The following is a 27,307-nucleotide window of genomic DNA, read 5'->3' on the forward strand; positions in this document are numbered from 1 at the left end:
TATCTGCCACATTATCACTTATAGTCCATATTTTCTTACCCAGTGTAATATAATTCAAACATAATTACAGTGAAATGAAAACAGACAAACAAACAAACAAAAACAATACAGTTCTAAAGGCATGTTTACTGTATAAATGACACTAATCTGTAGGTAATGCAGTAATACACACTGAGAAAATACCCATGGTTCTCTGATGGTCAGAGTTCCATAAATACTGATGGATTCTATGTGGGTTGTTAGAAGATCAGGTCAGTTTTCTTTTTTCTGGTTCTTGTAGCGCATCATGAGTCCTGTGGCTTCAGCTTCTCCTGATTGCTCAGAGTTCACCCCAGGTTCAGGTTTATATTTTAGAAGGAAGTCAATCAGATCAACTTCCTGTACTTCTGGATCCCAGATGAGCTGAGTGCTGAAATCCAGACGCTCGGCTTCCATCAGTGGGTCATCCTCCTCAATTTCCTCCCTCTCTATCTCTTCCTCTATCTCCATCTCCATCTCCATCTCCATCTCCTCCTCCAGCTTCATTTCATTCTCCTTCTCACTCTCCCCCTGTACATCCTTATATTTTTCCTTCTGCATCTCCTCCTCCCTCTCCGTGTTCTTCAGATCATCTTCATCCAGTTTATTATTATCATCATCATCATCATCATCATCATCAGCAGCAGCATCGTCATCGTCATCCACACCTCCATAGCTGCATCTGACAGAACCTGCTTTGGAACAGTAAAAAAACTGCCTCTGAATACTAAAAGAAATCTGTCTCCTCCTACTGGTTTGTTGTCCTGGTGAATTTGGTGTCTCCTGTTCATCTGTAGAGTAATAAGCCAGACAAGGTTGATCTTCACTAACGTCCTCCTCTTCTTTTTCATCCTGTTGATGATCTTCATCAGCACCATCTTTATTATCTTCTGTTTCTTCTCCTTTTTCGAGTACACCATCACCTTTAATCTTTTTAGGATCATCTTGATTTTCACTAAACTCATCTTTCACTTTTTTGATCTCTTCATTCCTTTTGTCCTCCTCTTCTTCGCTATCTATTCTTTCAGCCAATTCCTCGGGTGTAGAAACATCTCCATATGGCTCCTCCAAGATGACACTTGGATAGCGTCTGCGAAGCTGCACCTCGTACTGAGGAAAGGTTTCTTCAGGATAACCTGAGAATGACAAACAACATCATATTGTCATGAAGATGCCTTTTAAATTATTTGAGTAGCATGAGAGATATAGATGAAGAGAGAGAGAGAGTGTTACAGATACAGTGATAGTGAGATTGATGAAATAAGAATGTATGTTACAGGGCCAGTGTGAGAGATAGATGAAGTGAGAGTGTATGTTACAGTGAGAGAGATAGATGAAGTGGTGGTGTATGTTACAGGGCCAGTGTGAGAGATAGATGAAGTGACAGTGTGTTACAGGGCCAGTGTGAGAGATAGATGAAGTCACGGTGTGTTATTGGGCCAGTGAAAGAGATAGATGAAGTGGTGGTGTATGTTACAGGGCCAGTGTGAGAGATAGATGAAGTGACAGTGTGTTACAGGGCCAGTGTGAGACATAGATGAAGTCACAGTGTGTAATTGGGCCAGTGAAAGAGATAGATGAAGTGAGAGCATGTGTTACAGGGCCAGTTAGAGAGATAGATGAAGTGACAGTGTGTTACAGGGCCAGTGAGAGAGATAGATGAAGTGACAGTGTATATTACATGGCCAGTGTGAGAGATAGATGAAGTGACAGTGTGTTACAGGGCCAGTGAGAGATAGATGAAGTGACAGTGTGTTACAGGGCCAGTGAGAGATAGATGAAGTGACAGTGTTTTACAGGGCCAGTGTGAGGGATAGATGAAGTGACAGTGTATATTACATGGCCAGTGTGAGAGATAGATGAAGTGTCAGTGTGTTACGAGGCCATTTAGAGAGATAGATGAAGTGACAGTGTGTTACAGGGCCAGTTAGAGAGATAGATGAAGTGAGAGTGTATGTTACAGGGCCAGTTAGAGAGATAGATAAAGTGACAGTGTATATTACATGGCCAGTGTGAGAGATAGATGAAGTGTCAGTGTGTTACAGGGCCAGTTAGAGAGATAGATGAAGTGACAGTGTGTTACAGGGCCAGTGTGAGAGATAGATGAAGTGACAGTGTGTTACAGGGCCAGTTAGAGAGATAGATAAAGTGACAGTGTGTTATGGGGCCAGTTAGAGAGATAGATGAAGTGAGAGCGTGTGTTACAGGGCAAGTGAAAGAGATAGATGAAGTGACAGTGTGTTACGGGGCCAGTTAGAGAGATAGATAAAGTGACAGTGTGTTATGGGGGCAGTTAGAGAGATAGATGAAGTGAGAGCGTGTGTTACATGGCCAGTGAGAGAGATAGATGAAGTGACAGTGTGTTACAGGGCCAGTTAGAGAGATAGATAAAGTGACAGTGTGTTATGGGGCCAGTTAGCGAGATAGATGAAGTGAGAGCTTGTGTTACAGGGCAAGTGAGAGAGATAGATGAAGTGAGAGTGTATGTTACATGGCCAGTGAGAGAAATAGATGAAGTGACAGTGTGTTACAGGGCCAGTTAGAGAGATAGATAAAGTGACGGTGTTTTACAGGGCCAGTTAGAGAGATAGATGTAGTGGGAGTGTATGTTACAGGGCCAGTTAGAGAGATAGATAAAGTGACAGTGTGTTACAGGGCCAGTTAGAGAGATAGATGTAGTGGGAGTGTATGTAACAGGGCCAGTTAAAGAGATAGATAAAGTGACAGTGTGTTACAGGGCCAGTTAGAGAGATAGATGTAGTGGGAGTGTATGTTACAGGGCCAGTTAGAGAGATAGATGAAGTGGGGGTGTATGTTACAGGGCCAGTGTGAGAGATAGATGAAGTGAGAACGTATGCTACAGTGCCAGTAAGAGAGATAGATTAAGTGAGAGCGTGTTTTACAGATACAGAGGCAGAAAGATAGATAAAGTGAGAGATTGTTACAGATGCAGAAATAGAGAGAGATAGGTGAAGTGAGTGTGTGTTACAGGTGCAGTGACAGAGAGATAGATGAAGTAAGGTACAGTGATAGAAATATAGATAAAGTGAGAGTGTTACAGATGCAGAAATAGAGAGATAGATGAAGTGAGATTGTGTGTTATGGGTACAGTGAGAGGAATAGAAGAGGGCTGGAGGACAGCTGGAGTTTGTATCATGGACTTTCCCTCAATTAATGTCTATAAGTGAGTTTGGAATATTTGATTGTAATTCTGTAATTCTGTCAAATCAGTCCAAACCTAAATTCTGCTCAGTTTGGTGGAAGTAGTCTAAAATGTTTAATGTGTTCAATGGAAGCCAATTAGATTTTTTGCCACTTTGAGCTTGAAAGTTTAATATTGATATCACCCAAATGAGGATGGGTTCCCCTTTTTGAGTCTGGTTCCTCTAAAGGTTTTTTTCTTATTCATCTAGGGAGTTTTTCTTGCCACAATCACCCCAGTCTGCTCACCAGGGATAAATACACATTAATTAAAGCTGCTTTGAGACAATGTCCATTGTGAAAAGCGCTATAGAAATAAACTTAAACTTGAACTTAATATGAAAGTTACTCCTCTAAGAAGATGTTCCACTAGATTTTGGAATGTGCTTGTATGGATTTGTGTTCTTTCAGTAATGAGGGCTTTGGTAAAGTCAGGTAATGATGTAGTTTGAAGAGTATACCATTGTGTGCCTTTTAACTTTGTGATAACAAATTGAGAAAGAACCATGTATGGCTGGAAAAGTCAGGTGTCTCAATACTTTTGGCCATATATTGTACATCAGTGTGTGAGGTTTACCCTCCCAGTCTACAGAATATGGGGTTTCCTCAGCTTCCTCCTCAGGGGTAACATCTTCCAGCATTCGTCTGTCGAACAACACATCTGAGATCTTCCTTAGGTGCTGGAGTTTTCTCTTCTTATGTCCAATTCTGTACTTACAATGCCTGTGTCTAGAAAACTCACAGATCAAATTACCTTCATCAGATATTCAACACACACACACACAGTCACACAGCTTTCCTAAGATGAAAAGTTCCCTCAGTGAATGTGTTTTAAAGATAAATCCTTTCCACTCTGAGATCTCAAAACACACAGGTGAGAGAAGTTCTGTACCTTGCAGGAGTCAGAACAGATCTTGACCTTCTTCTCTCTGCTTGTCCTTCCATCAGTTTTAATGTGCTCTGTAGCTGTGCCATCTCATCCTCAGCTGCAATCAATAGTTACACAAGCAACGTTACAGACATCCTGAGGTTCTGCAGATATGATGTACTCTGAGCACACTGTGTCTGACTCCAGCACCTGAAAATGACTGATGCTGTTTTCTTGCTCTACACCAAAATCTACAGATGACTGCAATGCTAAATATTAAATCTTCAGCTTATTGTACACCTGCAGCTTATTGTTATCAGAAACTGCTGAGCTGCTTGTGATTTTATAATCCGGGTTTAACAACAGAATAAAGCTCCCTGGAGGCTGCAAGATGATCTTTATCAACATCATGTGTAATAACAACACCATCAGGAGGTTAATGAAGAAGTGAAAATAAAAACAGTACCGCAGGGATGCTGGAGCAGCTGGGCTACGCTGGAATGATGGAGATGGATTTTTTTAAAAAGTTGTCTGTGGTTTTATTTTAAAAGTTATTGAGGGTTATAGGAATTCCGCCATGATGCTCATTTTATTATGAAATTGTTTACATTTTGCCTTTTGGGTATCTAAATTCATTTTTTAAACATAATGAATCAATTGTTTTTAATAATATTTAATAATGTGCTTAATAATAATAATGTTTTGATAATTGTTTTTGTAAAACATTTGCTATTGTAAATAATTATCATTTATTTTATTTATTAGAAAGTACTATTTAAAGTTTAAAAGGTGTGTATCCTGTCAGTGTGGGTTTGGAGAGCAAACACGGCCCTGGACTTCGATACCCATTAACCCCCTCAGACTACTGCCGATCACATGACCCTGATCACAATTTCTGAGTGTTTCATTTGTGTATTTGGTGCTATCTAACATCGACTTGTTCTGCTCTTTTTCTTTTTGTAAATCTTTTTTTGTTGTTGTTTCATGCACTTCCTGCTCTTGTGTAAGTTTATGGAAATTATTAGTGTTAGTTTGAAGGTAAGAATTTTCTCAATTTCTCAATAATTCTGTATTTTTTACATACTGTAATTTTCGGACTATAAAGCGCACCCATATATAAGCCGCACCCACTGAATTTGACAAAGATTTTTATTTTGAACATAAATAAGCCGCACCTGTCTATAAGCCGCAGTGTCTACACTGAAACTAATGAACTTTACACAGGCTTTAACGAAAGACAGTGACTGTTACACGGTGTAATGGGTGAAATATGTTGTGGCTCCTTTAACAGCAGAGCGGCAGTTTGGGAATAGCCTTTTCCCGGTATTACTGCATGTGTGCAAGACCGAGGAATATGTCCATATTATTTTCTGATGCTCATTTCTAAGTTTCTTTGAAAACCTGTCTGTGCTTATATGATTTCTGTTGCAAATGGAGTTAGTGAGCTATCCCTTGACCCAGACTCTACGCTACAACGGCTTGTATCTAAACAGTAGTCTACCAAATAAGTCATTGTTCACTGTCTTCCTCCTTCCTTTCACAACTATTTCTCTCGGGAGTTTTTCTTTTGGCACCGTCGTGCGTTTAAAAATCAACACCGATGAAAGTTTTTCTCCCGATGCCGTGCAGCTCAGAACTGAGAAGTTTTTTCGTTTCCGTTCGGAAATTTCATTGGTCTAATGTTATGGGGTTCAGTTGTTTGGCTTGAAGTTTGTGAAACCGGGAAAAACCCAGGAAAAATCCATAAATAAGCCGCTTCGTTGTTTAAGCCGCGGGGTTCAAAATGTGGAACATGTAGTGACTTATAATCCGAAAAATACGGTACTTACTTGCTTCCGGTGTTTCCATGCGCTCAGCCATCATGATGGTGAATCTACACTTTTGTTTCATAGATTGTTCTTTATGTGTAAGCTCAAATGGAAACACAGACAAAGATCTGTTTAAAAACAAGTCAATATCTAAAATTCAACTGACTACAAAATGTTTAGTCATTACCATATCAACTTTTGAATATATCAGTGACCTACATTACTGTAATTGTACCTTATAGAATATATAAATGATATAAAGGAAAATTCCAAAGCCGTAAATAGGAGTGACTTGAGTGAGGAGCGGAGATTTCTGAAAAGTTTTCTTCTGCCAAAAGCTCTCAGGGTTTGAAGTTGTTCTAGAAAGTGATTCAGGAGTCCACACATCAACATCATCATCATTATCCTCTCTTGGTGTTGGACTATACCCAGGTCTCACAGTAGGAAGACTTCCACAACCAACTGCTGATTTGAAAAAAAAAAGGTTGAAATTTGTCTCTGTACCAAAAACTTTGATCAGCAGCATTTCACTCCGCATTAGAATTGAATTTAATTTTGATCCTGAAGTAAAAATACTCTTAAACTAATGTATGAAAAGTGTCTCCAGGAAATATCTGATTTAATAATTAAAATTTTTTGAGTTAGGTTTAGTCTAAAAGAGTCTACAATACTGCAAAATTCTGGAACGCTTGGACCAAATGTTTCAGACATTTTCCAAAATTCCCTCAGATTTGTGTCTGAGGTATCTTCACTCTATATAAATATACACACTATATGGACAATCAAGCCATATGTGATTCTTCTCCAAACTGCTACCACAAAAAAAAGAGGTACACAACTGTATAGGATGTAGGATAATAGGATGTATAGAATGCTTTCGTATGTGGTAGCATTAAACCTTCCATTTAATTAAACTAGGAGTCTTGAACCTGTTCCAGAATGACAATGCTTCTGACCGCCCCCCAGGCCTCCTCACCCTACATTACTACCTGACTTTACAGCCTTGTAGATGAATTAGCAGCTGAAGTGAAGGCTTTTATACCAGCAGGACTTAATGTGGAATTGGCTGTTCAAAATGCACCTATAAATCCTATGGTGACAAACTTATATATTTACAAATATAAAATGATATACAAATATGTTTATATGTTATATACACAGTAAATATATATATTAGGACTGTCAATCAATTTAAATATTTAATCGAGCTTAATTGCATGGTTGCCATGTGTTAACTCATTATCAATCGCAACTTTATCGCACATTTTTATCTGTTCTTAATCTACCTTAAATTTGAACTTTTTATGTTTTTTAATACTCTAATCAACATGGCCATGGGCGAATTTGGATGCTTTATGCAAATGTATGTTTATTATTAGTAAAACCATACTTACATAGAGCATGAAGACAAAATATTCTTGTAAATGTTTTAAATTAATTATGGTGTTTTAATTTCAAGCCACGGCTGCTCATCAGGGATAAATGCACACCATTCACCTTAACTGTTAATTTCTGTAAAGCTGCTTTGAGACAATGTCTGTTGTGAAAAGCACTAAAGAAATAAACTTGACTTGACTTGACTTAATTGCCGGATGTGTGCATTATTATCATAATTTTGGTTCTCTAGAATTGACTTAATTAAATAAAATAAAATAAAATAAAATAAAATAAAATAAAATAAAATAAAATAAAATAAAATTTAATTTAATTTAATTTAATTTAATTTAATTTAATTTAATTTAATTTAATTTAATTTAATTTAATTTAATTTAATTTGATTTAATTTGATTTAATTTAATTTAATTTAATTTAATTTAATTTAATAGTTTCTCTCAGGATCACATGACTTTTGACACTCACATTCAGATACACTGAAGCCTGCATCTAATTTAGGCAACATTATACACTGGTATAGAAAACATGAACACCAGAGGGAAGTGGAGCTACAAAGCAGAAGGTGGGGATCAGATGAAGCATCCAACAGAAACATTATTTAAAAAATGAAAAGCTTTTTACATCCTGATTCTTTCAATCGACACTTATAGAAAGTCAAATCAGTAAAATGATCTGCAGTGCTAAATGAGATGTCAACAATGTGCCTCTCCATCCTGAATGATTAAAACTGCTCACTCCTGTGGCTGTTAAAAATCTGAAAATAAAGATTAATTCCTGACTGTGACTCCAACAGTGAGGATTAAAGTGTAAATAAAACCTTAGTATTTTTTCTCAGAAAGTGGACACTGAAATGAAGATTATAAGGAATGAAAGATTTAGGGAAAAAAACAGATGGGAAAGGGTAATTTGTTTGTGAACATACCTTCTAATTGAAGAACCACCTTCTCCTTTCTTGCAGATAAAAACAGTTTGGGCAAAAACAGAGCCATGGAGAGGATGAGACAAGAGAGCAAAGTGATCTTCTGTGTCCATGAAACCAACATTTTGGATAAACAAGAGAATTTGTAGATTAAACCAGATTTACAGCGACGTCATCACTTAATGACGTCTCCACTCCCGCATTAATCCATCATCCATCATTCCCAAGCATAATGAGGTAAAAATTGAATAATAATAATAATAATAATAATAATAATAATAATAATAATAATAATTATAATTATAATTATAATTATAATTATAATTATTATATTTTTTCCCACTTATTATTATTATTATTATTGGTAGCAATAGTATAAAACAATGTATTATTTCTATCTATTGTTATTACTATTGTAAACTATTTTTAGAGTAATAAATAAAATAAACTTAATAATTAGTAGTTTATTAAATGGAATATTTTTCTGATTATTTGTAATAGTAATAGTATAAAACAATTAATTATTTTTATCTATTGTTAGTATATTTAATTTAAAAAATACACTTTAATAAAATGGATAATTGTTTTTATTTTTGTAGTAATATATAACATTTATTATTTTTTTATTTAATATTAATTGTTATTATTATTATTATTATTATTATTATTAATAATAATAATAATAATAATAATAATAATAATAATAATAATAATAATAATAATTATTATTATTATTATTATTTATGTATTTATTTTTATTATGTATTAATCCATCCACTTTTATTATGGATGATACAATCATCCATAATAAAAGTGGATGGATGACATTATTAATAATAATATTATTATTGATAATATTTATGTAACTGTATCAATGGTTGCAAAGAGTATGTGTGTCCACTAGATAGCGCTGCTGTCAATCTTTTGAAGCTCTAGAAACTTCATGACGCTGTCTTGTATCTGTCTCCAATTCATCTTTCTGATGTTAGTTTAAAAAATGTTACCTGCTGCAAAATCTAAATAAAATGTTTTGTCTTTTTTGTCTTTCCAGTCCTTCATGATAACAGAGATGTTAAATATCATTAAATGTGAAATATTTGTACAATAACCAGTCTTCATATTTGACACTAATAAAACCTAAGATCATATTTGATCTTTTTTTAGAAACTACTTGCTGAAACAATGATCTCTGATATCAGTCCAAGTCAAGTTATTTGGCTTTTATTGTCATCACAACCCTATACAGTGCAGTACACAGTGAGACATTCCTCCAGGACCAAGGCACCACATAAAACACCATAAAGGAACACAAGATGACACAAAACGCAAAACTAACTAGGACACTACATAAAGTGCACATGTGCAAACAACAATGAATGAAAACAAACACTATGAGACAATAAACCCTGTGCAGCATCGATCAGTACAGTGAATGTATATAAGTGCAATTAAATTATCCATATAATAAACACTGTACATGTAAATGTTGAAGGTTTAGAAGCAGGTATTTGTGCAAAAAGTTTCAATGAAAGTGTGTGTGTGTGTGTGTGTGTGTGTGTGTGTGTGTGTCTGAAGGGTTTGTGGTCAGCCACATTAGTGGTATAAAAATGTTTTGCAAATGCATGGTGTAGTGTAAATGTCCAAGAACGAGAGACCGCAATGATCTTCATCGCTGTTCTCACTATTCACTGCAGGGTCTTGCGACCAAAAACGGTGCAATACCCAAACCAAGCAGTCTCTTCATAAGCACCCTGTGGAATGTGGTAAAGATGGGGGGTGTAAAATATTATAGTGATGCTGTAATGATGCGGTAATGATGTATTGATGCTGTGGTGATGTCATAATGATGAAGTGACAAAGACCATGTTGAATGTGGTGCAGATGGTTGGTGGGGGATCATTTATACACGCTGTGAAAATCCTGTAGTAAACTTGCTCCAGTACACCATCCTCCACTGCAGGCCTCAGAGTTATAAATAATGGTATTTGGCAGAAACCCAGTTTTTTCCTTCATTTTCCCAATTATAATCTTTAAATCCTCTGAAGCCGCCATCACCAGTGAAGTGGCTTATGGACCGATTATCATTATTCTAGTGCAGATTATTTTTACAGCAGACCTACATGCGTATCAAACTGAATCTTGTGCCATGTTGCTCTTTATATATATACTATATATATATATATATATATATATATATATATATATATATATATATATATATATATATATATATATATATATATATATATATATATATATATATAATTTTTGTTAGTAAAAGTTCCGAAAAACTTTTTAACACAGGGATATTAAGGATTTAATTTATTGTTTCTCTGACTTTCAAGTTTCTTTTTCCTCTGCTTATTTGAAGATAGAAAATATAATTTCAGGTTTTAATTTTCCTATTAGTCTTGTCAGCTCGACTGTAAATTGGTCCAAGTGTTATTTCTATATTGGGAAATAGTAATTACAGCGTTGTTAAAATAAGCTCTCGGGTTCTCATGGAAACTTAAAAACCCGTATCATGTTGTATTTGCTTGGAAAATAGGCCTTGCTAATGGAGAACGGTAAAAAAAAAAAAAGCAGCAAAGAAAATCTCACGTATTCCATTCCATCAGGGAGCAAAAACGTCACATGGAGAGTGTTAAAATGTTATAATAAAGTAACACAGAAAGGTAACACGATGTAGTGATGCTGTAGCGATGATACAAATGACAATGTAGTGACACTTCATTGAGGTGGTGATAATATTATTATGGTATAACAACATTGTAGTGAATTCACTGGTAGGAAGTAACATTATCTTGATTATGTAGTTACACTGTAGTGACACTGTAATGACAATATATACCTGCGGCGTACCTTCACATTGATGTGACTGTAGTGAAGATGTATTGCTGTTAAAATAATGTAGTAATACTGTATTGACACTGTTAATATATATTATATATATTATATTATATATTATATATAATATATATTAATATATAAAGCTTCGATAGGATAAAATAGTGATGCTGTAGTGAAGATATGGTAATGTTGGATATACAGTGTAGTTATGCAGTATTGTTGTAGAAAAAGTGTAGTAATGATTTTAGTGATGGTGTAGTGCTGCAATAACGATGTAGCAACACGATACCGATGTCATAATTATCTACTTATTAAGTAAAGACTTGAAGCAATGAAGCTGTACTGAGATTGTTATGATGTACTGCAGATGTAGTAATGGTGTAATGATTTATGAATGTAGTGACACTGTAGTAACTGTGTAATGATGTATTGATGGATGCTATTGTGATGCTGTAGTAATGTATTGATGAATTGATTCAGTGGTAATGTAGTGACAATATAATGGCGAACTTACACAGTAGTGACAATGTAATGACAGCGACACTGTAGTGACGATGTATCGATGCTGTTGTGACTCTGTGGTGTTCATGTAGTGATGTATCAGTGCTGTAGTGATGAGGTAGTGACAAAATAATGATGTACTAATGATATAGTTAAAGTGTTTAGTGACAAAGAAAAGACAATGTAATGATGTTGTGATACTGTAGTGATATATTGTGAGGCTGTAGTAACACTGAAGTGGTGATGTAATGATTTGTTGATGCTGTAGTGACACTAGTGATAATATAATGGCAATGTAATGATGTTGTGACATGTGAGATGATGTGATGCTGTAGTGGTGATGCATTGTTGCTGTAGTGGCGATGTAATAATGTATTGGTGCTGTAGTGGCAATTCAGAAATTATGCAATAATGTACTGACGATGTAGTAATAATGTAGCGACGCTGTAATGATGTATTGATGCCTTGGTGATGTTAGAGTGTACCTGCATGGTGCAGTCTGAAGTGCTGCTGCTTCAGATTTCTGTTAATCTCTTCTCTGAACCTGTGCGTTATCGAACTCTTTAATTACTTAATTATTCTTCATTAGGCTCAATTAAAACACGACAGATGTGCCACTGCAGAAGTTCTGTCTTTTTTTTCATCATCTCACACACTTTCTTTTACTACCCCAGAAAAGGATTTTGTCCCAGACGCTCCTCAGATTGTTATACTGATGATAAAATATGACATTAGCCAGTATGATGTGAATGTCGTGCCCTCTTCTGTGTCTCACAGAGCAACGGACTGACAAACACAGCAATCTGTACACCTCGGCAGAGCAAAATTGCTTTCAGAAACAGCAATTGTTTTGCTTTCTCTATATTCATGTGAATGATTTGTTGTGCAATGTCACCTTATGCAGCGGCGCCCGGGCCGGCCTACATTGCACACTCTTTTTCTCTTATCTCTATCTCTCTCTCCTTCACTCTCCTCTGCCTCAGACTAAATCATTCAATTTATTTCCAAATTGCGAGTCGAGTGTGCGTAGCAAAGGCTCCTTTTTGTGGCTGGGTAAAATATTAAATCAATGCTGGCTCTTATACATTGAGTAGAGTTTAATTTTTATTTGGTATTGATGGAGGATGAAGGCGGCTTTCAGTGCAGTGAAGGACATGCGTCTACAAATCCTCATCTTTTAACAGGACTGTGCAGGAACAAAGAGGTGTGTGTGTGTATGTGTGTGTGTGTGTATGTGTGTGTGGATGAGGGTGTAGATGCAGATGCGTCCCAGGCCTTGAGAAGAAGCTCTCATGTTCTACATTTTATAACAGAGTGAGAGAAGACTATATAAACATGCTTTGTAGTTTAGTAGGAAAGATGATCCCACGACTGTCAAGAGAGACAGAGTGACGAATCCTTGAGCAAAATGCCACTTTTGGAGTCCCAGAATCTGTAACAAGTTGTTATTTTCAAGCACCTTTTAGAGAAATAGGGCACCTTATTATAGAAAACAACATGTTTTCCTGAGACATGTTAAAATTTTAGGATGTGTTGAGGTTAGGTCATGTTTCACACATCAGACACGTATATTTAATGACACATTGTACATTAAAGTATTTTTTTTAATGGTGTGTTTGTTTGTGTGTGTGTGTGTGTGTGTGTGTGTGTGTGTGTGTATTTGTGTGTGTGTGTGTGTGTGTGTGTGGGTGTGTGTGTGTGAATTTCTGTAGCATCTCGATGATGCACTGACACTCACCTGACCTCATTTCACAGGTAAACCATAAATGATTGACTTTTCACACCCTGCACCAGTGACTGATTGGCTTTTGTTTGGCATGTGACGATACTCTGTCTTTTAGAGCTGTGTGTGTGTGTGTGTGTGTGTGTGTGTGTGTGTGTGTGTGTGTGTGTGTGTGTGTGTGTGTGTGTGTGTGTGTGTGTGTGTGTGTGTGTGTGTGTGTGTCTGTGTTTATGCTTTGATCTCAACCAGCAGGGGGGAAATTACATTATTTAAGGTGCCGGTGCAGCAGAACACTGTGATTCAGTGTGAGATACACAGTGAAATTGCAGGTTTAGTTGCATGTGGGTGAACCCATTGATACCACACACACACACACACACACACACACACACACACACACACACACACACACACACACACACACACACACACACACACACACACACACACACACACGCATGCACACGCATACACACACACACACACACACACAAACACACACCTGCTGAATACTTACAGGTAGACATGACCTGCCTTAAGTCTGTGTTATTTATTTATTTGTTAGTTTGTCATTGATAATACTGATGGGGTGGAGCCATGTACTGTATGAGCCAGACTATGATGTCACTGAATAAACTACACAGAATTGAACAAATGCAGACTGATATGCAAATTTCTGGAACACTCTGGATTCAGGAGTAAAAAAAAAAACAGGCCAAAAATAAAGTGCTTAGATACTGGACTTGTGTGTGTGTGTGTGTGTGTGTGTGTGTGTGTGTGTGTGTGTGTGTGTGTGTGTGTGAGAGAGAGAGTGTGTGTGTGTGTGTGTGTGTGTGTGTGTGTGTGTATGTGTGTGCTTGCGTGCCATTTACACAACCCCGAGGCAGCAGTAAATGTAGTATGTAATGTAAATAAAAAAGTAGAAGGAGAAGACACTTAGTGATGCTCAGGCGTCGGTGGGGTTCTGAGATTAAAGCGCTCCACAGTGTGCCTCCTGTTTGAAGTTCCAGAGCACTGATGAATTTGGGACGATGTGTTAATTCCACAAAAAGAAAAAGTTTTCAGCGTACATCAAGGGCAGGATGCAGGCTAATGCATTAGCATACATTAAAGCTTCCACATCAAACAATGCTTCTGATTCATCTCCCGTACTGAATATACTTTATTCCTACTTTGTTCTGAAGATTTGTTCCTGTACATCAATTTGATCATGTGACATCAGGCTAAGCAAACTTGACAACTGTTTGGATCAAAGAGCGTATGCTAGGTTATATTCTTATACTTCAATAGTCTTCGGCACTTTACGCTCTGCTCCATTGTCTGTTTTGTGTGTTTTAGCGTCCAAGCAGTGGCAACTCATGAGTGTGAAATGAATTTTATACACAGTACAGTTATAACACGAGAGTAGAGGTGGAGGAATTTTGGTCGTTGCTTTTGAAAGCCATTTTTCCTTATCAGAATATTCAGTCTGTAGCAGGACAACAGTGAAGAATTCACACTGTGCATCATCAGCTCTTCAGTTCTCTCATGTTAAGTGAGAGAGGGAGAGCGAGAGAGAGGGAGAGAGGAAGGAAGTGACTCAACATACATTTTGTTTCTTTTTTAAATTACTGTTTTTTTTTTTTTATTTTACTGGGCAATATTATTGCAACCTATATACTTTTTATACTTTAGTCCTTTACTTTCCCCTTGCAATTTTGTCACTTTTCTTTCTTTCTTTCTTTCTTTCTTTCTTTCTTTCTTTCTTTCTTTCTTTCTTTCTTTCTTTCTTTCTTTCTTTCTTATTTACATTTCGAAAATACAGTATATAAATTATAATGCCAATAAAGTAAACTGAAAAAAGAGAGAGAGATAAAAAAGAAGTGAAAGAGAGAGGAAGAGAGAGGGGGAAACAGAGAGAGGGGGGGGAAAGAGAAACAGAGAGAGACATAGAGAGAGAGAGAGAGAGAGAGAGAGAGAGAGAGAGAGAGAGAGAGAGAGAGAGAGAGAGAGAGATGCTCCTTCTGTGAATTATTAACAAGTTAACTTTGTAGTGGAGGCACTTTATCCCCGAGGACAAACAAGCCAAATGTTTGGGAAATATAATTAAGCCGAGGCATCTTTTTAAATGTCATTGCGGCCCGTGCCATGTTTCAAATTGTTCTGCATCAACAGAATTTAACGAGATGGCGAAGGAATCCGTTCTCTGTGAGCGTGTGATAAGCTGCACGTACAGTGGAGCACTTTCATTGATTGCCAAAATAAAGCATTTTGTATGCAAATGGGCGAGTGGAGTGGCTAAGCTGATTCAGCCTCATGGACACCAAATAATGGCCTTTACAATTAATACCAGCACATGCTCTCCATCCAAAATGTTGTCTCCAGTTTAATGGGTTTGAAACGTTTACACATGCAAAACCCTCCTGTTCTAAAAAAAAAAAAAAAAAAAAAAAAAAAAAAAAAAAAAAAAGGAACGAGTACAGAAGAATTATGGCGTATAGTGTTCCAATGGATTAATATGAAAGCCAACAAATAAATAAAAATCCATTCCAGTCATTTTCTGTCTGTCTGCATGTCTCTTTCTTTTGTTCTGTCTTTCCTCTCTTTCTTTTCTTTTCTTTTCTTATTTATCTATCTATCTATCTATCTATCTATCTATCTATCTATCTATCTATCTATCTATCTATCTATCTATCTATCTATCTATCTATCTATCTATCTATCTATCTATCTATCTATCTATCTATCTATCTATCTATCTATCTGTCTGTCTATCTGTCTGTCTGTCTGTCTGTCTTGCGACATCTGTCGCAATCTGCCTGTTTTTCTCTCTCTGTGTCCGTTGATCTTTCCTTCTCTGTCTATCTGTCTGTCTGCCTATGTGCTTGTCTCACTCTCTCCCCTGCACATGTTGGATTAACTGATAATCTTTGAGCATGAAGCTCTTGTTGCCCCTGAGGGTTGAAAGCAGCAGTAAAGCAGATTTTCTATTGTTTGAATGTAATTTGCTTGTTTTTGCTCTTGTAAACACACTTCTTTTTTTTTTTTCAGCTGAGTGATATTCTTCTTCCTCATCACCCCTGTTTCTCAGTTAGCACAGGTATATATTTCTTAGATGAACAGAAGCATGGGGGGAAAGTTGATTACATAAGCAGTTTAAAAGACATTTGTGATTGTGTAAAAAAAAAAAAAAAGAAGAAACTTCAGTGCAGTGCTTAAGCAGCTATAGAGATGTTTATTTGTCAGTCCAGAAAGGAGTCTCTGCACCTTCAGGACTGAAGAGTTTACTGTATTTGTGTTTTACTAACTGCTGTGTGACATAAGGAACAGCAGAAACTTGTTTCAACAGCATTCTATAACATTAAATGTAACTACAAATGGACACAAATATGACACAAATAATTGTAATAAATTACAATTTCAAATTCTTGGTCAATTGTTGTTATATATATAGAACAAAACACCTTGCTGTTATAGTAAAATATTACCTTATTATAATACCTTTTTAGAGTTACTTGGTTTGTGGTATTGTTGAACAACCAGGATGTTAAATAACTGATCAGTCATTTACACATAATCTCTTAGTGGCTTTGTCCAACAATTTGGTTTTACTTTGAGAAGTTTATATGGATCACTATGTGCTTTTCACAAACGACAAGTAAATGAGGGTCACATGTCTACTTACAGTGTTATGCTGTGCATAAACTTTTTTGGACACTCATTGCAGAACAGCCCCACTTTGCCTCCTGGCACCTTCTCCTCCCCCCCTGGCATCCCACACTTCCCCATGTTTTATTAGATTGCCTGTGAGCTTGGAATTTGTTGTTCTAATTTGTATTGTATATTAATCTTTTGTGCAAATGGCTCCATAGAGGACATTTCTTCCTGATAAAGGTTTGGAAATGTTCTTTTATTCCTGTGAAATTTACTTTTGCTTCTAGGTTAGAATTTTTAGATTGTAAATATTGTGCACTTTAGGGCATTGTTTATTCAAATTATTGATCATATATATTGGTATTGTGAGATACAAAAAAAAAGAATCAGTTTTCTCCTTTTACTCCTTTCATATTAAATCAAAAAGAAATAAATGCATTAAATTGAATGTATTTTCTCTATATGAATGTGTTTATAAACTGTACATTTGGCTTCTGCTGTCTTATATTATAGCAGAAAAGTAAGACAGCGTTTAAACATGACCCAAATTTTACAACAAGCTTTTTCTAGATAAAGGTTTTATTTTGACTCCGCCCCCTCACTTTCTGAGTAGTGAGAGTGTAAGCGGAGCGAACAGGGCAGAGGGTGTGACAGGCTGAATAATGACTTTATTTCAATTTACGTTGCTGTGTTAAAAGCCTGTCGGATTAAACGTGTGCATGGAGCAGTGTGTGTGAGTGTGTGTGTTCATTCTCTGAGGGACATGACAAGGCCGTGATGAGAACTGAAAGCCGATGCGAGGGTATCGTAACAGGTTTGGACGTGTGGTATAATCATGTTCATGGGTCTTAGCATTGACAATGATGTTAAAACCCTGAGACGTCAGGGCGATGCTGAGCGAATCATCCACAAGAACCTTTTTCTCAGTCTGTTATTTTGTTTACAGTTTCATCCCATTTCTCACATTGGTCCTTTTAAACATCAAAACTAAAAACTCAAAAGTCTTAATCGAGGTGTCTGAGCTTTGACCTTCACATCCATGACAACTGTTATATACAGAAATTAAAATTTCTAGAGCTAGTACTAGTGCATTAATATAGACCTGTGCTAATGTCAGAACTGTTGTTATAGTACATTAATCAACATCTACTGGCCAATCACAATCCAGGATTCAGAAGCAGTGGTGTAATTGTTTAAAATTAATGCTTAAGGGTTTGCTAGATAATGGGGCATTTTTAGTTTTGATTTAAAGCCATTTCTAATTGGGAGCAAAGCTTTTTGGTACAGTGGACATTGTCACTAAGCAGCTTTAAAGAAATAGATTTATTCAATAAAACATTTTTGACTAAGGTTATGACCGAACGTTTTGGAATATGGTAGATCCAGAGCAACTTACAGAAATGCTTTAAAGTCTCCTTCAATAAAAACATTTTTTTAATATTGATTCATTCGGGCACAGATTAACAATACCATTAGTCTTAAACTCTATTGGGAGATAAATATTTTGTCATATATACTGTTTAAATACTGCTGTAGACTCATCTTGGTACAAGAACAGAGAGGGGTCTTGAAGCATGAACCTGTTACAGGAAGCCAGTGACAGAAATGTAGCTTGAAAACAAGTCATGCAACATTCTGGGTCATTTGCAGAGGTCAAATGTCAATCTGAGGCGGACCTGCCAGGAGCAAGTTGCAGAAGTCCAGTCTTGAGAAGAAAAAGGACTAAACAAGCACACAAGAGGCCTGTCTGGAAAGAAATGGCCAAGTTATCCTATGTTGTAAAGAATAAATTGACATAAATAAGCATATTAGATTAACAATGTTTGAAGGAAAGCCCAGTAATTTTGTATGGTTACCCCAAGGTTGCGTTCAGTGACAAAGGTGAGATCATAAGATCTTGACATAGAAAAAAATCACCTGGGATTAACAGCAGTTCAGTTTTGCTGGGATTATGTCTCATCTGATGAGTTGTCACTCAAAGACTCAACAAAGTTTTATAACTTTTATAAGCTTGAAGAAAGAAAGAAAGAAAGAAAGAAAGAAAGAAAGAAAGAAAGACATTGTGTACAGAAAGAAAAGAAAGACTAAAGATGAGGCGTTGCAGACAGAGTCGTTGATAGGTAGAGTGTCTGAGCATGTGCTTGGAAAAAGAAAGAAAAAAAACGAAAGGGCTTTGTTACATTAAGCATTAAAGACGCAAGTGTTATAAGTGTCTCAAGTGTGATAGAAGAACGATGTAAATAAAAGTATGTCTGAAGAAATAAACAAGGAACAGAAGTGAAAGAAAATGGAGAGACGAATAGAGAGTTGTTTGAGACAGAAAATGTTAAATGTCCGGATGTATTTTGGAAGCTCTAGAAATGTGTATATTTAGTAACAGTCAGAAGAATCAAAAGTTTATAAAGAAGAACAGAAAGAACAGAAAGTTTGCTCTGTGGAGCTACATAATTAAATCATTAATCCCTAATGAGCATCTCACCATCTTCACCCAAATGGTGACGATGATGAGATGACATGAGGAAAAAACCTTGAGAGGAACCTGACTCAGAAGGGAACCTCATCCTCATCTTGGTTCAAAGTGTGTAAGTTGTGAGTTGGTGAGGGATTTGTGCATCAGCGCTGCTACCTAAAACAATTTGATATATTTTTCTGCTGTTTTTCTCCTCGCTGCTGTGGATCTGTCATATAAACACGTTCTTCGCTGCTGTTGAGAACTGAAGAATAAACACACGGAGAGGTTGAGACAGATCTGTTTCTCCAGTATCTCATTTCTGAAGCCATAGCAGGCCATTTCAATTTCAGCACAGTGCCGATGACTTCACTGGTCACCGCAGTGCCAAACGGCTCCCTGTCGTTGTTTTTCTTATTTCATTTCACTAAGCCTCGAGAGTGTGAGGTCCAACAGATATCTCCTCTAAGTCCTTCGCCCTTCCACAAGGCCCAGATGCTCTCTGTCACGATAAAGCATAGGAAAAAATTGAATTTTTACGAGCAACCAAAAAAAAAAGATAATGCAGTTTGAAGTAATCTTCTGTCACACGCTGAACAGTGTCAATAAACAGCAATGTTTAGAATAAAATGCTCCCGCTTTTATCTGGGACAAAAATCCATAACGTCTTTCTGTCGAGCGGCGGCGCAGAGCCACTTTTATGCTGGGAGATTTTCACACACAAAAAGCCAAGACCCTTTCTGACGAGTCGAGATGCATCATCTTAAGAGTAATGTTTACTTTGGAGATGTTTTTCCCCGGAAGATATAAAGGCAGGTGTGTAATAGGAAACGATCAGGATGTGTGATCTCACAGAGAACTTTATCATTACAACTGTAATCTGAGGAAGGAGACACATTTATTTTGTTTGTTTGTTTGTTTACATATGGGTTTATCTGTTTTATTTATTTATTTATGTTTTAATCCATCCATCTGTTTATTTAATTATATATTTTAGTACGGTATACATTTTTTTCTGTTTATTCATTTATCTGTTTGTTTATTTACCCAGCTGTCTATTTATTTATTTAGTGCATTTATATAGTGTTTTCCTTCTAACATTGTTACTCTAACATGCTTATGTTAATTTCTTCTTTACAACACGGTAGAACTTGGCCATTTCTGTCTAGCGCAATCTCTAACCAGCCAAACAAAGGCCTTGAAAATGCCGGCATGTTTAGCGGCATGATAGGAGGTTTATGAGTGCCCAAGTTGCAGTCTGATTGGTTAAAGCAACAGCTTCAAGCATCATAGAGTTAATGCTAAAAGTCTGGCGGTGCTGACTCTACTGGCCTTTTGCCAGATACCTTTGACCCCGGCATCACAAAATATGACGACTGAAATGTGTTTGGATAGAAACTCCAATCGAGAGAAACACTATGAAATGAAGAGAACTGACTATTAGGAATAATATACTGTATATTCATGGACAAAATATTTATTAAAATGTCAATGATTCTGATTGAGTTTAGACCAGCAGAAAAAAATCTTGATACCTCTTAATGACAGCTAAAATAATGATCAATAGTATGTACTGAATAGCTTTTGAGAAAAAAAACAACAAAAAGGACACATTCCGTCATTGGTTTGTTTTTGTTGAAGACCTCATTTTTTTTGTGATAGTATTTAGTGTCTCTTTTACAGTGGATCCAGTGCAGAAAAACTTTTTGTGGGAATCTCTGAAAATCCGCTGTCTTAAAGATGGTTCATGAATCAGCTTTATCTCATTCTGGAGATTCTACAAAACGGTGTTCCCAGAAGGCCGGTGTTCTCTTCACTTGTATATAAGTTATTAACTTCTCATTATAAGCAGACAAACATATCCATAATAGTTTGGGTTTACTCTTATTAAATAAAAATCACTGACCCATGATTCCCACAGTCTACATTGTATATACGGACTTTAGAAACTCTGAAAATGTTAATCACTCATGGTTTTATTTCAGATTTTTTTTTTTTTTTTTTTTATAGGCTGTCAAATCACCTTTCCAAATAAAATGTAAATCATTGGAGATTAGCTGAGCTATCACACTGTGGTTCGAGGGCAGAAATGGTGAAAATGATCCCAATTAGCCCAATTATTTCCTTCTGTTAATTCATCTAAGAAAAAAAACCCTCAGTATATTAGATTTTATATTCTATCAAAAAATAATTTTTTCTTCAGAAAAATGTGTTCATGCGTTCTTTAGAAAGATATTTATGTAGGTAGGGGTTATTTGTTCTGAGTTAAGCATTTTCTTCCAAGTGCAACCTGTTGCAGTTCGACAAAATATATTATTTGAATGCATTGTATATATTTATTGAACTTTCACACATTCTGCATTCTTTGTATTCTTTCCACTGCCTAAAACATATTATATTATGTATTTTTTTTTATTAATTGCCCTTGTGTAAGATTGTGTGTCTGTGTAATTGGGGTCCTGCAGTAAACTGGTCAGAAGGCCAATATAAAGTTTTTTAGAAAGAACAAGAAATTGCCTTTGTCAAACTACATAATGAATACATTAAGCCCTAATGAGCTTGTCAGAGGTGACGATGATGAGACGACATGAGGAAGAAACCTTGAGAGGAACCCGACTCAGAGGAGAACTCTATCCTCATTTGCATTCTTCAAGGTTTTAAATATTTAAAGTGTGTAAGTTGTGAGTTGATGACTGATTTGTGCCTCAGTTTTGCTACCTGAAACGATCTTATGTTGACTTTATAAAAAAGGAAATTGGATACTTGACTTTTGCAACCATATGTGGTTCTTCCCCAAACAATTACCACAAGATTGGAGGCACACAGTTGTACAGGATGTCTTTGGATGTGGTTGCGTTAAATCATCTCTTCACTTGAACTAGGAGACCCGAACCTGTTCCAGCACGACACTGCATCTGTGCACATAATGAGTGCCACGAGGGTACGATTTAAATTTTTGGAGTTGATCTTGTGTGGCCTGCTTTATAGATCTTAACTCAACACTATTAGGATAAATTGAAAAACTGATCTAAGCATACTTCAGGCCTTCTCACCCTACATCACTTTTTGATTTTTACTAATGCCCTTGAGGATGGAAGCACAAATCTCCACAAGCACACTCCAAAATCGAGTGGAACATCTTCTCAGAATATTGGAGGTTATTATAACAGTAAATGTGGACTAAATATGGTATGGTCAATTAATCAATAAATAAGAATTTACAAAAGTCATGGTTTCTCAGTTTGTGCCTTGAAGAAAGTGTTGTATATATAGTGTTGTAGAATTTCCCTTTTCAAGCAGAACCCCTTTATAAAGGTACACACCTGCACTGTACCTTTTCAATGACCCCCCAAAAAACAAGTGTACAAGCTGATTTGTAGAAACAAACCTCTGACCAGTGGGCCTGATATTTTTCAGCAACAGCTATGCCCCTTTCCCCTGATATATACAGGATAACAAGGAAAGGATTGCATGAAGGAGTTATGTGAACACTATGCTAATCCTTTTCATTGATATTCCAGTTTTTTTTATATTTATGACATACAGTTATTAAACCTCATACTGTATTTCAGTCACTGTATTTCATTGAATCCTACTATAAAACTCCTTCACATCTGAGCTTATGTATTATTATTATTACCACCCGACCTTTCATCTGAAATATGATTGGCCAAATTATTGGCCTATCTTTTACAAAAACAGCCTTCTTTCACCTTATAAATATTGCTAAGATAAGAAACATGTTGTCTATATCTGATGCAGAGAAGCTCGTCCATGCAATCATGACCTCCAGACTGGACTATTGTAATGCATTACTAGGTGGTTGTCCTGCGTCATTAATAAACAAGCTACAGTTAGTTCAGAATGCGGCAGCCAGTGTTCTCACAAGGTCGAGAGAATATCACCATATAACCCCAATCTTATCATCCCTACACTGGCTACCTGTTGAGTTTTGAATCGACTACAAACTACTGCTACTTACCTACAAAACACTAAATGGTTTGGCTCCCATGTATCTTTCCAGTCTTTTAACACGTTACAGTCCTTGAGATCTCAAAACCCGGGACTTGTAGTAGTTCCTAGAATAGTAAAGTCCCCTAAGGTGGTAGATCATGCTCACATTTAGCTTCTAAACTTTGGAACAGTCTTCCTGACAGTGTTCGGGGTTTAAACACACTCTCCCAGTTTAAGTGCAGATTAAAAACTTATCTTTTAAGCAAATCCTACACATAACACACATCACATCATAACCTTGTGCTCCATTACATCTGATCACATTATCAACTTGTGCATGTTAATATCATGAACAGCAGCTATGCTAATTCCTCTCCACTGCTTCTCTTTCTCTACCCATCCCGAAGCATCCTGAGGTTGCTCCAGCCCCAGTCACGTCCCACCTCATGAAGATTTTGGACCTTTGAAGAAGTAGATGCCGTCCCTGCAAACATCCTGAACTATCTAGAGACGTACCAGTTGCCATTTGGATCCCACTTCATGTGGAGTTTGGACATTGGACCTCTTTGAGTGTTTAAAGGCTCTGGTATGGAGAATCTGGTGTTGGATCTGTGATGATCACAAATGTTGAGCTATTTTATGAGTTGCTCAGTAGCTCCTAGTTTTATAACCACAAATGACTGTAAAGGACTGTAGAAAGATCATTACTCATAATCTTACACTCCAGTGCTCATGTTAGTTCTAACTCTCCAGTGTTCTGTATTGTTGAAAGATTTATGATCACACTCTTGATGTCACCCAAATGAGGATGGTTCCCCTTTTGAGTCAGGTTCCTCTCAAGGTTTCTTCTTCATAACATCTAAGGGAGTTTTTCCTCGCCACAGTCGCCATGGCTGCTCATCAGGGATAAATGCACACCATTCACCTTGACTGTTAAAATTCTGTAAAGCTGCTTTGAGACAATGTCTGTTGTGAAAAACGCTAAAGAAATAATATTGACTTGACTTGACTATCTGTAACATGATTGGCCATCTCACAGCTCCTAATGCTCTTAATGAGTATAGTCAAGGATTATCATCTGCACTGCATATCACTTATGTTAAATAAAACAGTTTATGGAAAAAAGGATGCAATGAGTAGATCCTACAGAGAGACAAAAATTGAAATCAAATCTTAACCGTTTTGTAAAGCACTGTAGAGATTTTAAAACAGTGGAGCACCGAATCCTCCTTCTCTTCTTCTTCTTTAACTTAAAATACGAGCAAGCGCAAACAAACCACCTAAACAATACGATATACAATACGGTATATATATATATATATATATATATATATATATATATATATATATATATATACACATATCAATTACACTAAACGCCTTGGTGTGTGTACTTCAGCGTCTCAGACACACACCGGTTACACCACACACACACACACACACACACACACACACACACACACACACACACACACACACACACACACACACACACACACTGCAGCCAGGCGATAATGGCATGGCATTGTTCTCCACCATCTGGAGCACTGATAAGGCTCGTCTGTGCGTACTCGATAATCAGCGTCGGCGGAGGAAAAAGCCGGTGTTAAACATTTCCTCAACCCGTGAAAAAGGTTCCATTAAGTCCACTGACCCCAATTGAATATTAATGAGCTAATTAACAGATTTATTGTTCTATTTAATTTCTGGAGGGGACTATTATATCTTTTTTTTTTCTTCAAGTGCGATTATTTTTTTCTAATTATTTTTTGCACTTTGTATAATTGAATCTTTGTAGCTGCAAGCATCCTTGGCAAACAAGAAAAAGAATTTCGCTTGTGCTTTTTTTTTTCCCTCTCTTCTCTTGTGGTCCTTTTTCCCATAACAACAAAAGTGTGTATTTTCTATGGCAGTGTGTTTGTAATTGGGGTGGTTTTTTTTTTTTTGGTTCCATCCATCGTTATGAGTTCAGACATGCACATTTTTTTAAGGCCTCTGATTTCCATCACATACACACACACACACACACACACACACACACACACACACACACACACACACACACACACACACACACACACACACAAACACACACACACACAAACACACACACACACAGAGGGCGAGGTGTTGGATTACAAAACAGTAATCAGCGAGGTTACAGTCGGCTGCGTCACTGCAAGGGCCTGCGCAGGCTTTAAATGAGTAGTGACAGCTGCAGCTGATAGATAGCATAATCACCTGATGAAGAGGACACAATGGAGCAGAACTCTCAATGGGCAGCGTGAATGTGAGTGCTGCGAGCCCTGGAGAAGCCGCGATGCTCAGAAAGGTTACCTTGAAAAGGAATAAACACAATTAGGAAAAGGGAAAAGATAAACAGCAGCGATGCAGGACGCTCTTTCGAAAATCTGCACTCACGTTGCCAGCGTTGAAGTGCCTGAGTCACAAGTGTACGATTATTACACTGACACATTTTATGCTAGATGCTGCTTTTAGCCTGGAAGAAAAGCACTTACAATAATTCTGATGGTTTTGATGTGTTGATAAATGACCAAAGATTTAACTTCTTTCATCCTCTCATATTTTACATAATATTAATGAATCAGTTTTTGATCCACACTTGACCAGGAGCTATTCTCATAATCAGTAGATTTAGATCGGACACCTGCATGAGAGATTAAATAAAGAATCGCTGAGCGATGCAACGATAACCTCGCCGTAAGTGCAATATAATTATTATTGCATTATTATTTTTTTCCCGCTTCCTCCCTGCACCTTTTCCTAATTCTATTTATGTCCGGAATCCAATTCCTCCCGAAAAGAATCATCCGTTTCCACTCCACCGATATCACGCAGAATAATGAACTCATTTTGCTGTTGTATGGAAATTGGGTCTCATTACAATAATTTCGCCTGATACACAAGCCACTCGATATTAAGAGCAAGGCCCTACAGTCATACAGTGGGTTATTATGCTATACATCACAAACTGCATTAGGCTTATAAAACCTGTCAGCGGAAAAGGTTGGAAAAGTTTCGGCGCCCACAGCCACACGGGTTCATATATCTCCCACCGAGAGGAGCCCACAATGCATCAGGGCTGTTCTGCTGCATACAGAAAGCAATTTCCTGCAGGGTTGTATGTGTTCTAAAGTTTTGTTGTTTTGGTTTGTTTAGTCTATCTGACATATTTTTGGACGTGAAATTAAAAATTCGTCGGTGTTCAGACTTATTATTGCATGATTAAAAAACCTTCAGAATGAAATGAAATATAGAAATGTCTAGACAACTTTGTAAAAAAAACCCTCTACATTATTGCATCATATAAAAAACTCATCTGTCCAACTCTATTGCTGTGTATTCTGCACTTAACAGCACATTTCCAGGATTTTTTTTTTGTGTGTGTGGGGGGGTATTTTTTTGGCTTCAACTCCGCATGAGTGGCGTTCATTATTCACATGAGCTCAACGGCGCTGTGCACGTGCATGCAACTCAGAGCTTGAAAACAGATGCCAGGCTTCAATGGGGAACTGTAATGTGGCATTATTTTAATTGCTTCATTTCCATGGAGCAAGCTGCTGGCTTCTTGACAGTTTGTCAGAGTTCTGAGTAAAAGAAGGAAGGAGGGAGGTTTTGGAAAGAGCGATGCATCTGCTAGTCGTGCGAGATCCCATGAAGGAGGTGTCAATAGATGCGGTGGTAATTGCCCCGGCGTGCAGGAGGAGCACGTATTTAGCGTGTCAAAGAGGGACTACTGAAGCCTGAGCTGGGTTTAGCAGGGGTTTTTGGAGACAAAGCAACAAAAGTGGTGTAATTGTTATGGCGAGCTTTGTGTCAGCGGGGACGCACGACGCTGAAAGCGACACTTTTTTCTTCAACAAAACAGGATTCAACAATCAGCACACACCTGCGTTGGAAAGGTGATCTTTAGGAACAATCAGTTGCAGGCTGTTTTTTGGTTTGGGTCGCCATGTTTAGTTTTAAC

At 37.0% G+C, this 27,307-nt stretch overlaps 1 protein-coding gene and 1 long non-coding RNA gene across 3 annotated transcripts in view; both read right to left on the minus strand.

The window, feature by feature from the left end:
• Positions 1 to 27,307, minus strand: part of LOC310735674 — a 171,327-nt gene that overhangs the window by 53,146 nt on the left and 90,874 nt on the right. The gene's annotated exons all lie outside the window — the stretch shown is intronic.
• ric3a (RIC3 acetylcholine receptor chaperone a) lies at positions 253 to 5,968 on the minus strand (the record flags this gene model as incomplete). Its single annotated transcript, XM_083559543.1, has 5 exons — positions 5,917 to 5,968; positions 4,112 to 4,205; positions 3,797 to 3,948; positions 771 to 1,154; positions 253 to 386 (listed from the first exon to the last, which is right to left on the minus strand). Exons 1-5 carry the CDS (start codon positions 5,948 to 5,950, stop codon positions 253 to 255), a joined length of 798 nt encoding a protein of 265 aa, XP_083415669.1. The 5' UTR covers positions 5,951 to 5,968.

Source organism: Silurus aristotelis, assembly GCF_946808225.1.
Source record: "Silurus aristotelis genome assembly, chromosome: 13".
Taxonomy (NCBI): domain Eukaryota; kingdom Metazoa; phylum Chordata; class Actinopteri; order Siluriformes; family Siluridae; genus Silurus; species Silurus aristotelis.